The 20221-nt window shown below is 35.4% G+C and overlaps 1 protein-coding gene across 1 annotated transcript in view; it reads right to left on the reverse strand.

Annotated features, from left to right (window-relative positions):
• Positions 1-4208: 4208 nt before the first annotated feature.
• LOC133337419 (segmentation protein Runt-like) overlaps positions 4209-20221 on the reverse strand; it is a gene marked incomplete at its 3' end in the record, with an annotated part of 43685 nt that continues 27672 nt past the window's right edge. The window contains exon 3 of the mRNA XM_061545644.1: positions 4209-4409. Coding sequence (XP_061401628.1) covers positions 4209-4409 — 201 coding nt within the window. The remainder of the gene's footprint in view (positions 4410-20221) is intronic.

Raw genomic sequence — 20221 nt, forward strand, 5'->3', positions numbered from 1 at the left:
TAGGGGATGGGAAAGGGTGAGGAATTTGGTGTGTGACAGTGTTTTCGAAAACTCTATTAACTAACAAAAATTTTTTGAGGGTGGGAAAGAATTTCTCGACTTGAAATAAATTAAAAATTTGTAAAAATAATAATTTGTATTCATAAATTAATTTGCTTCGAACCACTGTGCACATTACTTTAACACATTTTCAACTTCTCAAATTGTACACCATTAACAACAAAGTATAATTTGGTGTTAACTATAGCTTTAAAGACATCATCGTCCACGTCAGCATCATCATTATTATCCTTGTCATTAACATCACGACTACCAGCTATCTTCAGCTATTGTATGCTGTGCCAACATCTGTTTACCGCTGCTGCTGCAGTTCCATAATCAACCCTTATGGCAATTCCAGTTTCAATTATTTGTTAAGGAAAGCCTAAACGTTTATGCCCATAAATTCAATCCAATTTAACAGTCAATCTTCCAGGCTTTGTCTTCTCCGCATCTAAAGGAGTGAACCTGTGAACTATATCAGCGTTTATTTGCACTGCTCTCTGTTTCACCCTTGACGGTGTGCCAGTTCCTGTTTGTGTTGTTTTTGTTTTCTTTATTTGTTCGTCGGGTCGTATGATGGTTGTTGTTATTTAGCAATTGTATTTGAAAGGATTAAATACTTTAAAGGATTTGAAATAATTCACAGTTTTAAAAAAGGAATTAATTTAAGGGGATATCAGTGTGAGAGTTCTTTGCAGATTTCTACAACTCCTACAGAAATACATTGTTGGCTAGAGTTTTTCGAATAAAAATGACCCTTATAGGCGTGCATTTTTAAAGAATAATTTTTTCAATGACCCGTATAGAATAATTTTCAAGCTTAAGAATAGTTTCTCAAGGACCTTTATAAGCGTAGATTTTTATAGAATAATTTTCCAAGGACCTTCAAAAGCGTGGATTTTTAAAGAATCATTTTTCAAGGACCTTTTAAAGCATGGATTTTTAAAGAATAAATTTTCAAGGACTATTAAGACGTGGATTTTTTAAATAATTATTTTTCAAGGACCTTTATAAGCGTGGATTTTTTAAGAATTATTTTTCAATGATCTTTACAAGCGTTAATTTTTAAAGAAAAAAATTTCAAGAACCTTTATAAGCGTGGAGTTTTTTAAGAATATTTTTTCAACGACATTTATAAACGTGGATTTTTTAAGAATAGTTTTTCAGGGTCCTTTATAAGCGTGGATTTTTTAAGAATATTTTTTCAAGGGCCTTTATAAGCGTGGATTTTTTAAGAATAGTTTTCAGGGTCCTTTATAAGCGTGGATTTTTAAAGAATTATTTTTCAAGGAGCTTTATAAGCGTGGATATTTTAAGAATAGTTTTTCAAGGACCTTTATAAGCGTGGATATTTTAAGAATAGTTTTTCAGGGTCCTTTATAAGCGTGGATTTTTAAAGAATTATTTTTCCAAGGACCTTTTTATAAGCGTGGATTTTTTAAGAATAGTTTTTCAAGGACCTTTATAAGCGTGGATTTTTAAAGAATAATGTTTTCAAGGACCTTTTAAAGTGTGGATTTTTAAAGAATAGTTTTTCAAGGACCTTTTAAAGGTTTAAGGATTTTTAAAGAATACCTTTTCAAGGACCTTTATAAACTTGGGTATTAAAAATAATAAATTTTCAAGGACCTTTATAGGCGTGGATGTTTAAAGAATAATTTTTCAAGTTCCATTATAAGCTGTATTGCTTTGGTTCATATGCATAGATCCATGTTTTTATACCCTTCACCACATTGTGGTACAGGGTATTATGGCTTTGTGCATATGTTTTTAACAGGCAAAAATAATCGAGATAGACACATGGTTCCTTTTGAGAATATGCATAGAATCACTTTCTGAGTCGATTTACGCATGTCCGTCCGTCCATGTATTTTTGTGAACAAAGTACAGGTCGCATTTATGATTCGAATTGGATGAAATCTGGCACAGCACATTTGTTTGGCCCAAGGACGAACCCTATTGAAATTGGGAAAAATCGGTTTAGATTTAGATATAGCTCCCATATATATTTTCATCCGATTTAAGGTAAATGGTGCACCAAAGTTCCTATAGATCTTTCGATTTGCACGAAATTTGGCATAGCGTACTGAAATAAGTCTATAGTGATGTGTGAAAATCGGTTCAGATTTAGATATAGCTCCCATATATATTTTCGTCCAATTTGAGGTAAATAGTGCATCAAAGTCCCCACAGATTCTTGGATTTGTCATAGCGTACTAATGTTTGCCCGATTAACACGAAATTTTGAACAATGTATCAAATTGAGACTTGAATGACGTTATTGCGTTTTGTTGAAATTGGTGCCATAGCTTCCATATGTATTTCGAACCGGGTGTCTGATTGAAATTAAATTTTTAACAGGGAACATTGACATGCAAATGTAAGGATACATATGCGCAATATACATAAAGTGGTGAAGGGAATCATATAGTCGGCCGAGTCAGACTTTACTACTTTCCTTACTGGTTGAATTTAAAATTCACGCACTGCATCAATGTATTGTGGCACAATGCAGTTTTTTTACGATCCTTCCACTTGGAGCGAGCGTAGAATTCACAACACATGCCCTAATTCAAATCGACATTAAATACGGTATTTGGCATAGAGACAGGACACTGATTAATATAAAGGTCTGTCCCAATGATCGGTCTTCTGAGGCTTTTGGTTGTATTTTCAAACCGAAAAAGCTGTAATCTGACATTCCAGGTTATTGGCAAAGTAAAATTATCAATAAAGGTCAATTTTTTAATGGTCCTGGAATTTTCTATAGAAAATTTTGCGTCCTCAGTTACCAACTGAGGGCCACAGGAATTTTCTATAGAAAATTTTGTGACCTACGTTCCCAACTGTGGGCCACAAGAATTTTCTATGGAACATTTTGCAACCTCACTTCCCAACTGAGGGCCACAGGAATTTTCTATAGAAAATTTTGCGACCTCAGTTTCCAACTGAGGGCCACATGAATTTTCTATAGAAAATTTTGCGACCACAGTTACAGTTTCCAACTGAGGGCCACAGGAATTTTCTATAGAAAATTTTGCGACCTCAGTTCCCAACTGAGGGCCACATGAATTTTCTATAGAAAATTTTGCGAACTGAGTTGCCAACTGGAAATTTTTCAACCTTAGTCCACCAATAAATATAAAAAGAACGTTAAATGTTTTCTAAATTATTCATAAAGAACTGATTCCGATAATAAGGTAATCGTCCTTCGCAAATTTTTCAAACCATGATATAACCTTAATTTACAGAACACTTACAAAAAAATCGTTCACTATTAAATATGACACACAACATGTAAAATAACTTATAACATTCCCCTCGCCCCTTCAATGTAACACCAATCATCTTTAAATGCCACCAATCAAAATTTGGTTGTAATAATGCCAAAAGCCGCAATAAAAGAAATTTTGATTTTCCATATATAAGCCCAAAACGAATAACAAGAAAAACCACTACTACTCAACGACATTATCAGATGAAGGAGGAGGGAGGCAGTTGGTGCGGATCGTATACAACATGGAAATTTTGTAAATCCTGTCATGATACACGTCAACAGATTTGATTGAAATTGATTGGCATAAAAGAAGCTCAATCATGACAATCATAAAATGCTATAATACCACACATACAAACAGATATACGCGTTGAGATAGCGACCAAAAAAAGCAGTGATGACGAATGTGAATCCGATTTTTGTTGGATGTTTTTCTGGTAAGGACGATTGATTTACTCAAACAACTGCAAAACAGCAGAAAAAACAAAACTAGCCATCCTGCCAGCCAGTCAGCCACATACATATGAAATCCTATGGCGTTGAATGGTCGGAAACAAATATTACAACGAACAAAAGCCTCTCAGCGTAATGATGATAACGACGAGATGTCGACGAGGATGGGTTGATGTCCCAGGCCAAATATGCATATTCGTGTAATACAACCCTCCTCCTCCTTCTCCTCCGTGATGGTGTGGTAATATATCTGCCCTTTTTGCCAATACAAAAATTATGGCAAATTGTTGTTGTTCTTGTTATTGTTGCTGTTTTCTCTTTTTTTGTAATCTCCACTGCAGTTGTAATACCCTGCCCCACAGAACACAACAACTGTTGCTACGGCAAATAATAACACGATTTTTATTTTCCATTTCGAAGCGATTTTTCTACTTACCGGGTAATTTAAACGGTAAACCACCCATAAGAGGATCTGGGCCGAATCGTTGAGGCCCAAAGGCAAATGGATGAAAGCCGGGATGTCGTATTTTGGAACGCGGCTCCCTCGGACCATCCACTGTGACTTTAATGGCTTTATTGTATGTGGCAATTTGTATCGGATTCGTGGAGATCACAATGCTCAGGGTGAAACTTTTACCTGGAAAACAGAGAACAGAAATTAAAAACATTAATAATAGCGCGGCGGAGCACAGTGTTCTAATTAACAGGCCAACAAAAACAACAGCAGCGGCAAAAAACACCAATAAATACAATTTTATATTTATGAATGTATGTCGGCTAATTGGAATTATATTGCCGAGCTGAGCTAATAATAATTTTTGTACATTATTTCAGATATAATATATAAGGCAAGGGATGGATAGGGTGGGAAAATAAAATGGTGAAATAATTAACTTAAGTAATCACCTGAGGCTACACAATTTTTCTAATGAAAAATTGAAGACTTCGGTTCCGAGATGAGGCCACAGGAATTTCCTATAGAAAATTTTGCAACCTCAGTTTCCAACTGAGGGCCACAGGAATTTTCTATAGACAATTTTGTGACCTCAGTTTCCAACTGAGGGCTACAGGAATTTTCTATAGAAAAAATTGAGACCTCAGTTACCAACTGAGGGCCACAGGAATTTACTATAGACAATTTTGTGACCTCAGTTTCCAACTGAGGGCCATAGAAATTTTCTATAGAAAAAATTGAGATCTCAATTACCACTGAGGGCCACAGGAATTTTCTATAGAAAATTTTGCGACCTCAGTTCCCAACTGAGGGCCACATGAATTTTTTTATAGACAATTTTACGACCTCAGTTCCCAACGGAGGGGCACAGGAATTTTCTATAGAAAATTTTGCGACCTCAGTTCCCAACTGAGGCCCACAGGAATTTTCTATAAAAAAATTTGCGACCTCAGTTGCCAACTGAGGGCCACAGAAATTTTTGGTGCCTTAGTTCCCAATTGAGGGCCACAGGAATTTTCTATAGAAAATTTTGCGACCTCAGTTCCCAATTGAGGGCCGCAGGAATTTTCTATGGAAAATTTTGCGACCTCAGTTTCCAACTGAGGGCCACAGGAATTTTCTATAGAAAATTTCGAGACTTTAGTTCGCAACTGAGGGCCACAGGAATTTTCTATACAAAATTTAGCTACTTCAGTTCGCAAACTGAGTGCCACTGGTAAATTTTGCGACCTCAGTTGCCAACTGGGGGGCCCAGGAATTTTTATAAAAATTTTTGCGACCTCCTTGGCCACATTAATTTTCTATAGAAACTTTTGCGACCTCAGTTACCAACTGTGGGCCACATGAAATTTTCTATCGAAAATTTTTTTTTTTTTTTTTTTTTTGAATTTTTTTAGAACATTTTGAGACCTCAGAGGGCCACAGGAATTTTCTATGGAACATTTTTCGACCTCAGTTACCAACTGAGGGCCAGAGAAATTTTCTATAGAAAATTATGCGATCTCAGTTCCCTAATGAGGGCCCTGGAATTTTTAACGAATAATTTTTCAAGGACCTATATAAGCGTGGATTAAAAAACAAATTCCAGGACATTCATAAGCGTGAGTTTTTAAAGAATTATTTTTCAAGGACCTTTATAAGAGTGGATTTTTAAAGAATAATTTTCTCAAGGACTTTTATTAGCGTAGATTTTTAAAGAATCATTTTTCAAGGACCTTTATAAGCGTGGATTATTAAAAAATTATTTTTCAAGGACCTTTATAAGCGTGGATTTTTAAAGAATAATTGTTCAAGGTACTTTGTAAGCGTGGATTATTAAAGAATAATTTTTCAAGGTCCTTTGTAAGCTTGGATTATTAAAGAGTACTTTTTCAAGGTCCTTTTGTAAGCGTGGATTATTAAAGAATAATTGTTCAAGGTCCTTTGTAAGCGTGGATTATTAAAGAATAATTTTTCAAGGTCCTTTGTAAGCGTGGATTATTAAAGAATTATTTTTCAATGAATTTTCTATAGAAAAAATTTTCGAACTCAGTTCCCAACTTAGGGCCCTGGAATTTTCTATAGAAAATTTTGTGACTTCAGTTCCCAACTTAGGGCCCTGGAATTTTCTATAGAACATTTTGCGACGCCATGAATTTTCAGTAGAACAGTTCCCAACTAGGGCGTTGGAATTTACAATAAAAAAATTTGGGAACTTCAGGTCTCAACTGCGGGTCCAGAGATTTTCTATAGAAAATTGTGTGAATTTTTGGTAGAACAGTTCCCAACTGAGGGCTCTGGAATTTTCTATAAACATTTTTGCGAAAATTTAACAACCTCAGTTCCCAACTGAGGGTTCTGAGGGTTCCCAATAGAGACCATGAATTTTTAAAGACAATTTGTCGATATATTATGAACATTTTGCATTGTTTTTTTTTTAAATTTCCCAAAATTATCACACAACCCCTCGTCGCTCTCATTTCTGCCAATTGCAAATATTATAAATGAGTGTGCCATGGTGCCGTTCTTTTTGCAATTATTTTATCAATTTATGGATTTTCTATTTCTCACAACCACGGCACACCCAAAGCGCTACAGCATAGGTGTGCTGTGTCCATGCGGCTTTATAGACACTATAAAATATTTTGCAATCTTTTGGGTAGTGAACCTGCCCTCCCAAGCCACCCTCAGCGACCACAAACAAAATTCTAAAATGCACAAATAAACTGGGGAAAACAAAATATTGGTGGAAAGTTGTGAGGGAACGCGAATTCGTATTTTTTGGGGGGGCATGCAACACAAAACGTGATTTCATTCGTTCGCATTGCATTGGCTTATACACTTCCCTGTGGAATGCTGACACACATCAGTGTAGAGAGGATGTTTTCAATTACCCTACCTCCACTCATGCTCCTGTGCTATGGTTAAATGAAAGTATCCATTCTGGAACAAGAAAAACACGCATATCCTGATCCGCATACCACCATTCTCTATTTGAAGATGGAAAGTTATGTGCTCCGACGTTTACGCTATTGAATGGCAACATTTCATTTCAATTCATATAAAATTTTTGCAAAAATTTTCATTTTCAAATGAAGATATACTAAATGAAAATATTTACACCCGACAATAACTCCATTTGGAGAGTTAGTATTCCCATTTGGAGCCGGTGATAATAGGGTGGAATGAAAGGACAAATTTTACATTCCAAGCATAGCAAAAATATTATGCGGAGAGACTCACACCCTCATTATCCATATGAGAAAAAATAATTCTAATTCAAAGCTCCCTTATTGACGAACAGGCCACTTGCACTTCTTTTCTCACAACACCCTATTATACACATATTCACTTTTCATATTGCCATTGCCATGAATTGTGATTTCATTTTTATATTTCTGTGGCGCGTTGCGTATTAGAACACACACAAACACACCCTGCCGGGGTTGAGTTGTCATAATTGTGCAAAATTTATAGACACAGCATCCTTTCGGGTTATAAATATGGCAATGGTGTTGCTTCTGAATAACTACGCATGGTTTCTAAGCATGAAGCTGCCACGTCCCTCCCTTTCGCCAAAAGTGTGACTAAAGAATTTCATAACTTTATGAACAGAAAATATTTTCGTTAAATTGATATTTGCTAATAGACAGACGGCAGATTCCGAACTATAGAAATATTGGAGAGGGGTGAAAGACAGAATAAATGAAAATTTAATTACGGAATCATATGCATTTATGGCATACTTCACCTAAGGACATCCGTTTTCCGAGGCCACACAATTTACTAGACAAAAATATTGTTCCTCAGTTCTCAGCTAAGCCTGGAATTTTCTATAGAAAATTTTGCGACCTTTGTTACCAACTGGGGGCCACAGGATTTTTCTATCGAAAATTTTGCGACCTCATAGAATATTTTACGATCTCAGTTCCCTAATGAGGTCTCTGGAATTTTTAAAGAATAATTTTTCAATTTCCTTTATATGCGTGGAATTAAAAATAAAAATAATTTTTCCAGGACTTTCTTTCAAGTCGAGGCCACAAATAAATAAAATTTATGACTGAGATCGAACATTTTCTACAGACAATTTTTGATGACCTTTAATCGGGATCTGATGTCGAAAAATGTTGTATTGTTTACCCTTTGTCGGGAACTCAGGTCGAAAACTTGTCTATAGAAAATTGTGGGATCTCAGCTGCGTATTGGGGTCGACAAATTGGCTATAAAAATATTGGTGACCTCAGCCCTTTATAGACAAATTTTCGACCTCAGTTCCGACTAAGGGTCAACAAGAATGTTCTATACAACATTTTTCGACCTCAGATGCCGATTGAAGGTCACCAAGAATTTTCTATAGAACATGTTCCGACCTCAGTTCAAACATTTTTCTATAGACAAATTTTCGACCCCAGTGCCCGTGTAAGGGTCAACAAACGTGTTCTTCAAAAAATGTTTCGACCTCAGATCCCGAATGAAGGTCACCAAGAGAAACAAATGTCGACCTCAGTTTCGAGCTAAGATCCCCGCTGAGGACAATGATTTTCTGTAGAAATTTTTCGACCTCATTTGTCGATTTCAGTTTCCAACTAAGGCCGCCTAGAGTTTCCTATAGCAAATTTTTGACATCCGTTCCCGACTTAGGCCATACCTCAGCTCATAGACTTCTTTACCACAGTTCCAGACAGAGGCCAAAACTTTCTATAGACAAATTTTCGAAATCAGTTCTCGATCGATAATCTTTTATAGCATTTTTTCGACCCCAGTGCCCGGCTGAGGTCACCAAAAATCTTCTATAGAAAAATTTTCGAGCTAAGATCCCCGCTGAGGACAGCGAATTTTCTGTAGAAAATTTTACGACCTCATTTGTCGATCTCAGTTTCCGACTGAGGCCACACAGAATTTTCTATAGGAAATATTTGACCTCCGTTCACGATTTAGGCCACACCTTAGACTAAGCCCATTTTTTTTTGCAGAGTTCCAGCCTGATGAAGCCAACAACGGAATTCTAATATTAATATTTTTCTATAGACAATTTTTCGACCTCAGATCTCGATTAAAGGTCACCAAGAATCTTCTACAAACATTATTCCAGGTGAAATCATCAAGAATCTTCTAAAAACATTTTTTTCTACCTCAGTGCCCAACTGAGAATCTCCTATAGATATTTTTTCGAACTCAGTTCCCATAATAGATCGCCTAGAATATTCTATAAACATTTTTTCGACCTCTGTTTCCAACTGAGGACAGCGAATTTTTGTAGAAAATTCAATTCTATCCTGATGAAGCCAACAACGGAATTCTATCCAAAAATTGTCAACCTCAATTCTAATCTTTTTCTATAGACAATTTTTCGACCTCAGATCTCGATTGAAGGTCACCAAGAATCTTCTACATACATTATTCGACCTCAGTTCCCTGCTGATATCACCAAGAATCTTCTGAAAACATTTTTTCGACCTCAGTGCCTAACAGAGGTCACCAAGAATCTTCTACAGATATTTTTTCAAACTCAGTTCCCATAAGTTCCGTTCCCGACTTAGGCCACACTTTGTTCTCAATAAGCGCATAAATTTGTTATCACGGTTCCAGATTGAGGCTAACAACACAATTCCATTCAAGAATTGTCAACCTCAATTTTAAAATTTTTTCTATAGAAATTTTTTCGGCCTCAGATTTCGATTGAAGGTCACCAAGAATATTCTAAAGAATTTTTTGGACTCAGTTTCCACATGAATTTTCCATGGAAATTTTCTATAGAATATTCATGTGGCCCTCATTTGGTAACTGAGATCGCAAAATTTTCTATTGAAAATTCCTGTGGCCCTCAGATGGTAATTGAGGTCGCAAAAATTTCTATAGAAAATTCCTGTGACCCTCAGTTGGATAACATTTTTCGACCTCAGTTCTTGACTAAGCCCATAGATTTTTTAGCACAGTTCCAGACTGCGCTACAAAAATTATCTATCTCAGTTCTACTGAGGCCAAAACAAAACATTTCTATAGACATGGTTTCAACCACATTTATCAACTGAGGCCACGATTTTTTTCAAATGCCAGTCTTTCTCCCTAATTATCTATTAACCAAATAAATAAACTTTAAAATATAATATTAAATTAAACGCTCCACGATTTCCTGTTAACAAGGCACAACACTCGAATATGGTACGCCTACTCATTAAATTTTTGGGCGAACAGTTAGACAGTCTTAAAATACTTCAAAACACACTACAAATGGAGAAAGCATTGGTGTTAATCCTCCAACAGACATTCAATTGGAGACGAGTCACAACACCGAAATCTACTCCCCCTCACACCTACACTTTCTCCCCCTGTCTTCAGAACGAAAAACAAAAAAAACACAAATGGATACAAATTCCTTCTAAGGATGTCGTTTGCAACGAACCAAGAAAACCAACGAAATTCTAATGAAACTTTTTTAATTATGCACACCAACAACAACATCAACAACAAAACACAGCGACAAGTCAAACGAAATGGAACGAAACGAACAACAACAACCATGCAAACAAGGACATAACAACAACCCAAACCTCAAAAAGGACACAGCGTGAAAACAAGGCAAGCCCGGCAAAGCCATTTAATGGCACTTGGTGATCTCTAGTAATTTTTACATGTGACGGCAACTCCTTTAAGATTGTTGTCCCGGCAGACCTTGTTAGACATTACTGGCGGCAATTCACACCAACATACAGGACAGACATATAAATCTGACGCCATTTATACCAAGATTTGCAAAAAACAAAAATGAAACAAATAACTGAGGACGAAAAATTCCACATAAAGTCACAACACTCACACACACGCATTTTTATTGATGGTGAAAAATGCCTAATGTCAACACACTTTGCAAAAGTTTCCTCTTTTCTTTTTTTTTGGCGACATGATAATTGTTTCACTTTGCTCAGTTCCACAGGGTCTTTTGTCGTGGTAAAAGCTGTGAAAACAAAGAAACAAATTATCTTCAAGTTTTCCTGAAGAATTTCCATTAACGGTGCAATTAAGAAATGTTTGTTAAGGAGGTGGTGATTATTATATAAATAATAGGTAAGGTTAAGCGTATTTGCCTAGGAGAAAAAATATGCTTACAAATTACATGTCTCCCAAAAACCGCGGAAAAATATATTCATAAAAATATCCAGGCCTCTGAAAACGGTTGAAACAACTATCATAAAAGTCCTGCTTCTGAAAGCCATTAACAAATAGTCCTTAAAAAAATATTCTTTAAAAAATCCACGCCTATTGGTCAAATAGTCGTTGAAAAAATATTCTTTAAAAAATCCACGCCTATTGGTCAAATAGTCGTTGAAAAAATATTCTTTAAAAAATCCACGCCTATTGGTCAAATAGTCGTTGAAAAAATATTCTTTAAAAAATCCACGCCTATTGGTCAAATAGTCGTTGAAAAAATATTCTTTAAAAAATCCACGCCTATTGGTCAAATAGTCGTTGAAAAAATATTCTTTAAAAAATCCACGCCTATTGGTCAAATAGTCGTTGAAAAAATATTCTTTAAAAAATCCACGACTATTGGTCAAATAGTCGTTGAAAAAATATTCTTTAAAAAATCCACGCCTATTGGTCAAATAGTCCTTGAAAAAAATTATTTAAAAAATCCACGCCTATTGGTCAAATAGTCCTTGAAAAATATTCTTTAAAAAATCCACGCCTATTGGTCAAATAGTCCTTAAAAAAATATTCTTTAAAAAAATCCACGCTTTTTAATTCGTTATTTTTTCTTCCACGATGGCTTTATATCTTTCCTCATATTTCCCTATTGTTGTTGTTTATAAATCGCGACATTGCAAGTCATTGCCTCCTTTATGTACGAGTACACCCACCAATTCCCTTCGGCGCGGAATTTTGTGTGTTTACATTTTTTGGCATTTACTGTGACATTTTATGAATTATTTGTCTAGAGACCATTACACAACCCTTTTCGGCGGGATTCTCCAACGTTCTAGCATATAACCGAAATGTGGAGGAAAAACAGTTCATTCAACAACTGCAGAAAAAAAATCTTGTGTAAAATTTTAATAACTTGAAAAATTTATGAAACAGACGCATGTTGGCATTGTTTAACAATGGCCTTCCCCCCAAACTCTCCCCGCTCACCAAAAGGCGAAATGTAAGTTAGCCATATTTGTAGGTTTAATGTTCTGTTGGTTGCTGTCGTTGTTGTTGTGTAATATCTAATATCCGTTTATTTGTTAAAGGCCTAAGGCGGTGCTGCTGTTGTTGTAAAGTCATTATTAAGTCAGGAACACTGCTGCTCCGGGTTTATTAAAGGGCGTGTATAGAAAAGTGGAAGAGGAGGGTATGGAATAACACAAGGGGATGAAGAAGTATTTCTCCTGGTTTTCTATGCAAGAAGACAACACAGCCTTCTTTAAAAGAAGACCTTACGGTATTTTACGGAACAAGGTATCTTGGCTCTCTATGAATGAAGACCTCATGACCATCTATAAATAGAGACTTCATGGTCTTGAATAGATGAAGACACGTGGTCATCTATGGAAGAATTTCATATGGCCTTGTGTGGAAGAAAACATCATTGCCTTTTACAGAACAAGGCCTTATATGAAGGCAGTTCGGAAAGTTCTTAGCCTAGCAAAGTGTGGTATAAACTTTCATCTCTGTTATGAACACATGTTAATATTGTTTCGATCTGGCAACTCCTTCATAAATCTACATGGTATTCTATGAAAATGACTCATGGTCTTATATGAATGAAAAAAATTGTGGTTTTCCACTAAAAAAGATTTCGTGGACTTCTATAGAAGTAGGCCCCTTGGTCTTCTATATTAGAAGACCTCTTGATATTCTATATTAGATCTCTGGGTCTTCTGTAGAAGAGGACCTTTTGGTCTTCTGTAGAAGAAGACCGCTAGGATTTGTATAGAATAAATCCTCTAGCTCTTATATATAAAAAATATTCTTGATCTTCTATAGTAAATGACCTCTTGGTCTTCTATCGTAGAAGACCTCTTGGGCTTCTATAGTAGAAGACCTCTTGGTCGTCTGTATTAGAATACCTCTTGTTCTTCTAAATTAGAAGACCTCTTGGCCTTCTATATAGAGGTCTTTCTAAAAGACCTATTGGTCTTATACAGAAGAAGACCTTCTAAAAGACCTCTTGGTCTTCTATAGTATAAGACCTCTCTTAGTAGAAGACCTCTTGGTCTTCTATAGTAGAAGACCTCTTGGTCTTCTATAGTAGAAGACCTCTTGGTCTTCTATAGTAGAAGACCTCTTGGTCTTCTATAGTAGAAGACCTCTTGGTCTTCTATAGTAGAAGTCATCTCGATCTTCTATAGTAGAAGTCATCTTGGTCTTCTATAGAAGAATAATATTTTTTTATCTTCTAATGATGAAGAATATTCTATTTTCTTCTATAAAAAAACCTCCTGGTCCTCTTGACTTCTATAGAAGAAGACATCATGGTCTCTTGGTCTTCTATAAAAGAAAACTTATTCGCCTTCTATAAATGAAGACCTCATGCTCTTTCTATAATAGAAGACCGTTTTCCCCAGACCAAACTCACACTCTACAATACGCTGATATTACCCGTGCTGTTATATGGATCTGAAACATGGGTACTTGCGAAAACAGATGAGGCAACTCTTGGAGTGTTTGAGAGAAAAATTCTCCGAAAGATCCGCGTCGACGGTTGAATAGGCCATGTTGTGAGCCTGAATGAGGATCCCCCCGGCTCAAAAGACATATAAAAGCGAACCAATTGATGGTTCACGCAGAAGGAGAAGGTCACGAATGGAATGACTAACTGGTACAATATTGCTGAACATAGTCTTTCAAATTGGAAGAAATCTGGAAATAGTTTTTAAGCTCGGCTTATGAAATAAATGTTCTGTCACAAGCCATCTAAGTCAGTAAGTAAATAAGACCTTTTGGTCTTCTAAGAAAGAACTCCTCATGCTTTTTTATGTCCTACCATGGAAGAAGACCTCTTGGTCTTCTAATGAAAAAATATTCATGTTTTTTTTTTTTTTTTTTTTTGAAGACCTCGTTGCCTTCTATGCAACAAGTCTTCATGGTATTCTATTGTAGTAGACCTCATGTTCTTCTATTGAGCCCTCTTTGACGAAATATGAAATTCCCCTCCATATAAAGTAAAACTCCTGTACTTCCACCTTTCCACCCTTCCACTCTGTAAAAATTCAAAAAAATATTCCTTTCCTTTTGCCACATTGAACCTTTTTTATTTTCCATCTTGTTATGAACGTGGCACGACAAATGTGGCAAACCATACCGTGTTGCTTCAACGCATTTTCACAAAGGCTTGTTTGACACCGCCTCCTTCTCCTACCATCCGTCAACTTCATAACTTCATTGTGTCGTTTTGCATATTTTGTACACGTTCAAGTTTTTGACATTAAGGGGTCACGTTGCATGGCCCAGAAGTGAGCAACAGCAGCAGTAGCTGCAAAAAATGTGGAATAGACTCCATTTATGTCATAACAGTAACGTCTAAAGAGCTGCTTTTGTTTTTTGTAAACCCTGGTAGTAAACTTTCATTTCCTCAAACTTTTTGTTTTTACAATTTTTAATATTGTTTCACAATTTGTATAATATCATAAACTCCACACGTTTATTTGGCTGAGTGTTGCAAGAAGTTTATGATGCTAGACTTCATATTTATCTCAGGAAGTACAATTTATTTACGCGCTTATTTGTCATTTGCTGTCAGTGGCAGTGACAATGTCTGAGGGAGGGGAAGAAAGTGTTAAAAAATAGAGATTAGAAATATTAAAAAAGGATTTTTTTTTTGTTTTTGAAAACTTCAAATAGGACAGTTTGTCATGCATGTATGATGAGGGTTGTAAATGCATGTTTAGTGATTTGTCTAAGGGAAATTGTTATATATACCTGAGGGTTGGGAGCTTGATTGTTCAGAAAAATATAACGTCAATTTGGACAAAAAAAAATCTCTTATTTTTAAAGGGTTTTCCACTTTGTGGTTTCAAAGGTCTAGAATTGAAATTCGACATCTGTCAAACTATGTTAATAAATTAATTATTATTTTTTTCTTTTCAGTTGAAAGTCGGACATTGACGTAAATGGACCGCTTTGCTATTTCGCAAAGCATATACAATTAAAAACCTACTACAAAAGTTGGCCTCGTGCTTTTCGAGGAGATTATTACTTACAATATAATTGTTCAAGGTATGTTAATATAAAAATTGTCGTATTTGGAGTTGTGAGAATCATCAAGTAATTGATATCGACATTAAAATTATCAGCTTCAAAAAAATTCACCAAATCGAAATTCTATCCTTATTATTTATATGCTTAGTATTATGAAGAATACTCTTAACTGCCTTTCTTTAGTCTAACCCTACACCCCTGAGATAAATTTATTCAAATTTTGTTTGTGGACTTTCTGCAGCACACGTAACATTATCCGGGCAATTTGTCACACATTTAAGCAGGATTTTTCGAAATATTTGCCTGAGGAAAAGCTTTTAACCCTTTAGAATATTTGTGTCTCCCATTTTTTTATTTTACGGAAGGGTAATTAATATGTATTAAAAGAAAAGTTATATATACATTTGCAAACAAAGTAGACACACACACAAACTCACTTTTAGGATATAATTTTAAAGACTTTTATTTACATTTAAGCTTATCAGGATATTAATCTTCATTTACAATGACTTGTATGTGTGTGTATATAATGTTGTTGTATAATGTGTGTGTGTGTGTGCATAAGAATTTGCTTGATCTTTATCATATGTTGAAATTCTCTTTGTCAAGGATAACAAACAAACAGGAAACCCCATCACTCGTTAACCTAACGGAATGTTAGGACAAACACTGAAGGACAACAAAGGATATCATCCGCAGCATTGTCATTCTGATGGAAAAACAGCAATAATGTCATAACTTGACCAATGTCAATATTGTCATAGAGGGCAAATTTATGACAATAATACCGAAACACATCCACATAACTATACACCCGCTCTATATTCAATATTAAATACAGTTTAAATATATAATACGTATTCAGGTTGACACGATGGGGATATTTTTAATTACAAAATGGACTTCAACTCTATTAACCTTGGACTCATTTCGGATATTATGACATTTTTTATATTCCATGTAAATCACCTTTAGACATAATCTAAATTGTTTGTAAACTATCAAGTTCCCGATACTTCGTATGCCGAAAGGGAATACAAACAAGTAAAAAAGCGATAAGTTCGGTGTTGACGACAGATAGGTACCCAGGTCTTATTTCACAAAGATTTTATTTCTTTATATAACAAATATGTTTTTATCAAAGATGGGAACCTCCTGGAATGCGGCTATAGTTCATTATCGAACCTTACGTTCCAATTTTTTATCTCGCTATCCTCCGCAGGTGAAATGATTACAACAGAGTCTTAGAACCATACTCAAAACGCGGAACAAATCAGATAACTATTTTAACATAAAAATGGGGGTTATATGGGGACTACCCCAAAAAGGGGGCGAATATTAATAATTTTTGGTAGGAAGATTTGTTACCATATTCGACTACAAAATACCAAATTGCAACAAATTCGGTTGAAAAACGCGCTCAAGAACCCTAAAATTTGGGGTACCCTTATATGGGACCTATCCGAAAAAATGGACCTATATTCATAATTTTTGGTGGAGAAATTTGGGACCTATCAAGAACTCAAAATACTAGATTACAGCTAATTCGGCGGAAAAATACGATCAAAACCCCCAAAATACTGAAAATTAAGAGGTACCGTTATATGGAAGCTACCAGAAAAGTGTACCCAATAAGAACCCAATGTAGCAAATTTCTGCGAATTCGGTTGAAAAACGCGCTGAAGAACCTCAAAATACCGAAAATTAGTAAATCCAAATTTAAGATTTCCAGCTCTATCCGTTCACCAAAATCCCAATTGAAATCAGATTTTATACCATTCTGTACTCCATTCGCACCCATATTGCAAAACTATCTAAAACTACACTCCGATAGTAATTTTAGTTACAACTTTTAAGATTGTACCAAATTTATTACTTTTCATACCCATAAGTACGAATTTCCAAAAATACCTCCGTCATGTACTCCAATAATATTCTTCTGTCCACATTTAAGGATTTCAGGCCTATCCGTTCACCAACATCCAAATTTAGTACCACAAGTACAATTTTCCAAAACTTCCTCAATTCTACACTCCAACAGTAATGTATATCATAAATTCCACGATACCACCCCTATCCGTTCACACAGATCCAAATAGTACAGCTTAGTACTTTTTGTACATACTTATAAGTTCGAATTTTAAACACTACCTCCAAATATATATCTTCCATTTCTATAATTTGAATCAAATCTAAATTGTACCAAATTTGGAACCATATATATATATATATGACTTTTCAAAGCTACCTCCGTTTTTCATTTCTACATCCCAACAGTAATTTTATTTCCAAAATGTAGGTTGCCCTCCACACAAAGTACGAAATCCCAATGCAACCTTCATCCTGCAATTAATTCGAAATTTAAGTTTTCCTTTAAGCTTCACTTAAATCTAAATTTTACCAAATTTGGTACCATTTAGTACAATTTTTTAAAACTGTCTCCATATCTCAATCCTGCACTCTAACTGTAATTTTAATTCCAAATTTCAGGTTCTCAACCCTATCCGTTCCCACAAATCTGAATTGTACCAAATTTAGTACAATTTACTACTTTTTGTTCCCATAAGAACGCATTTCCTAAACTACCTTAACTACCTACACTCCAACAGTAATTTAAATTCTGAAGTCCAGATCCATCCGTACACACATGATCATGTTGTATCAAATATAGTACTATTTAGTACAGATATATACTTGCATATCTAAATTCTATACTCCAACAGCAATCATTATTCCAAATTTTTGGTTTTCAGATCTCTCCGTTCACGCAAATACAAATTGTACCAAATCTAAAGTCGTTTAGTACTTTTCGTACACTTAAGTACGAATTTCCAAAGCTGTCTCTACAGCTCAATCCTGAACAGTAATTTTATTTTCGAATTTTAGCTTTCCAGCTCTACCCGCTCACCCAAAATCCAAATTGTACTCAATTTAGTATCATTTCGTACTCACAAGTATGAATCTCATAAAGAAATCTTACACTCCAACAGTCATTTTGTATTAATTTCAAGACTCCAGCTCTATATGTTCACCTTAATCCAACATGCCCCAAATTTAGTACCATTTAGTACTTTTCGTACACATAAGTACGATTTTTTAAAACTACATCAATCCTGTATTACAATAGTAGTCCTAATTCCTATTTTCAAGATTCCTTCTCTATATGCTCAACAAAATGCAAATAGTATCAAATTTAGTACCGTTTGATACTTTTTATACACATAAATACGAATTTCTAAATCCATGTCCATACATCAACCCCACTTTCCAACCTGTATTTCATAAAAAATTTCAGGATTCTAGCTACATATGGACAATATATATACAATTAGAACTAAATTTAGGGAGATGATCTGTCAGTCACTCACTCAATACCTTATCACTAAACTCTTTTATATATTAAGATCACCTAGCCAAGATGAGGTCAGAATAGCAATCAGTCGGCTGAAGAATAATAAAGCAGCCGTGCTGATGATCCTGGTCCTGGCTTTAAAAACACTATAAGTCCTTCTCATACAAAGTATTCACCTTTTAAATATTAACATCACTACCACCTTAAGATGTCATCCCGTCCTCCCTTAAATTCCCATCAAAGGCTTTCCAAGTTAAATGAACATCACGACAGTTTGACTGGAACAAAGGGGTTGTTATTTTTCTTCTTCACTTTAATTTGTTGTAGTCGAAGGGGTTTGACGATGTTGTTGTTGTTGTGCTGCATTCAAAAGTATCAGACAGTCTCAGTCGAAGGTTAAATACTTTGTAACAAATTTTTTGTTTTACATAAAATTATATTGAAATATATAAATGTGTGTGTGTGTACAAACTTTTGTGTATACGCACACACACTCAAAACAAGGTCTATCGTAAAGACATGTTTGTGAGAACAAGTGTATTGGTATTGAGATGTTTTACATTTGGGCGCCACTTTTTCTTTAATGCTAATGAGATGAGGGCAGTTCAAAACAAAAATTCATTATTTTACTTTGAGGATTTTTATTCCAAGGCCAAATTGAAGAGACACAGCTGTACAGGCAGTGGTCAGGTGATTATTACTGAGGAAATTTGTGGATCGACTATTTAGGAGCTATTTGGATATAATTGTGGATTTTTAAAGGAAATAATTTAGAGCTGGATTTTTAAGAGAAACAATTTGGGGTTTTAAATGACGAATTTTGAGATAGGGTGACGTAGGGGATTATATATAGCAAGAAACGGCTCTGATTGACTTTAACATTGCAAAGCTCAGGTTTATCTTGATCCCTCTTTCATCTCAATTGAGGACACTGACCTCCCCAAGGTGTGCCAGGTGGCACCTAGCTATTTGCAACACCAGTTAAAGTAGTGAGCTCATATGAAAACCAATATTATTGCGATGGAAAGGGTAGGCGTAAGTAAATCAAATGATTACGCAATTATTACAGCTGCCAAGAAACGAGACATGAATTTGGCTGCGGATTTATGGTTAACAGGAGAATAAAAGACCTCGTCTCCAAGATCTCATCCCTATATCGAGATGTACTTGACTCAGAACGAAGTCCGGAAATTTTAACAGCGAGTAAAAGAGATGAAGATGGAAACCTGATTACAGATAAAGATAGCGAGTTGAGAATATGGAAAGAGCATTTTCAAAGCTTCTGGTATCAAATAGTGGCGATGAAGAGGATACCCCAGAACCAATAACAGATGACGGTATAGAGTGTATACCACCTAGTCAAGATGAGATATTCTGACCTCATCGGCTCAAGAATAATAAAGCAGCATGGGCCGATGGGCAACCAGCTGAACTATTCAAAACCAATGGTCAAATGCTGGTCAGGAGCATGCACCGGCTC

Source organism: Musca vetustissima, unplaced genomic scaffold (genome assembly GCF_032173495.1).
Source record: "Musca vetustissima isolate MV318-11 ecotype Yass unplaced genomic scaffold, APGP_CSIRO_Mvet_v1 utg13228, whole genome shotgun sequence".
NCBI classification, from domain to species: Eukaryota; Metazoa; Arthropoda; class Insecta; order Diptera; family Muscidae; genus Musca; species Musca vetustissima.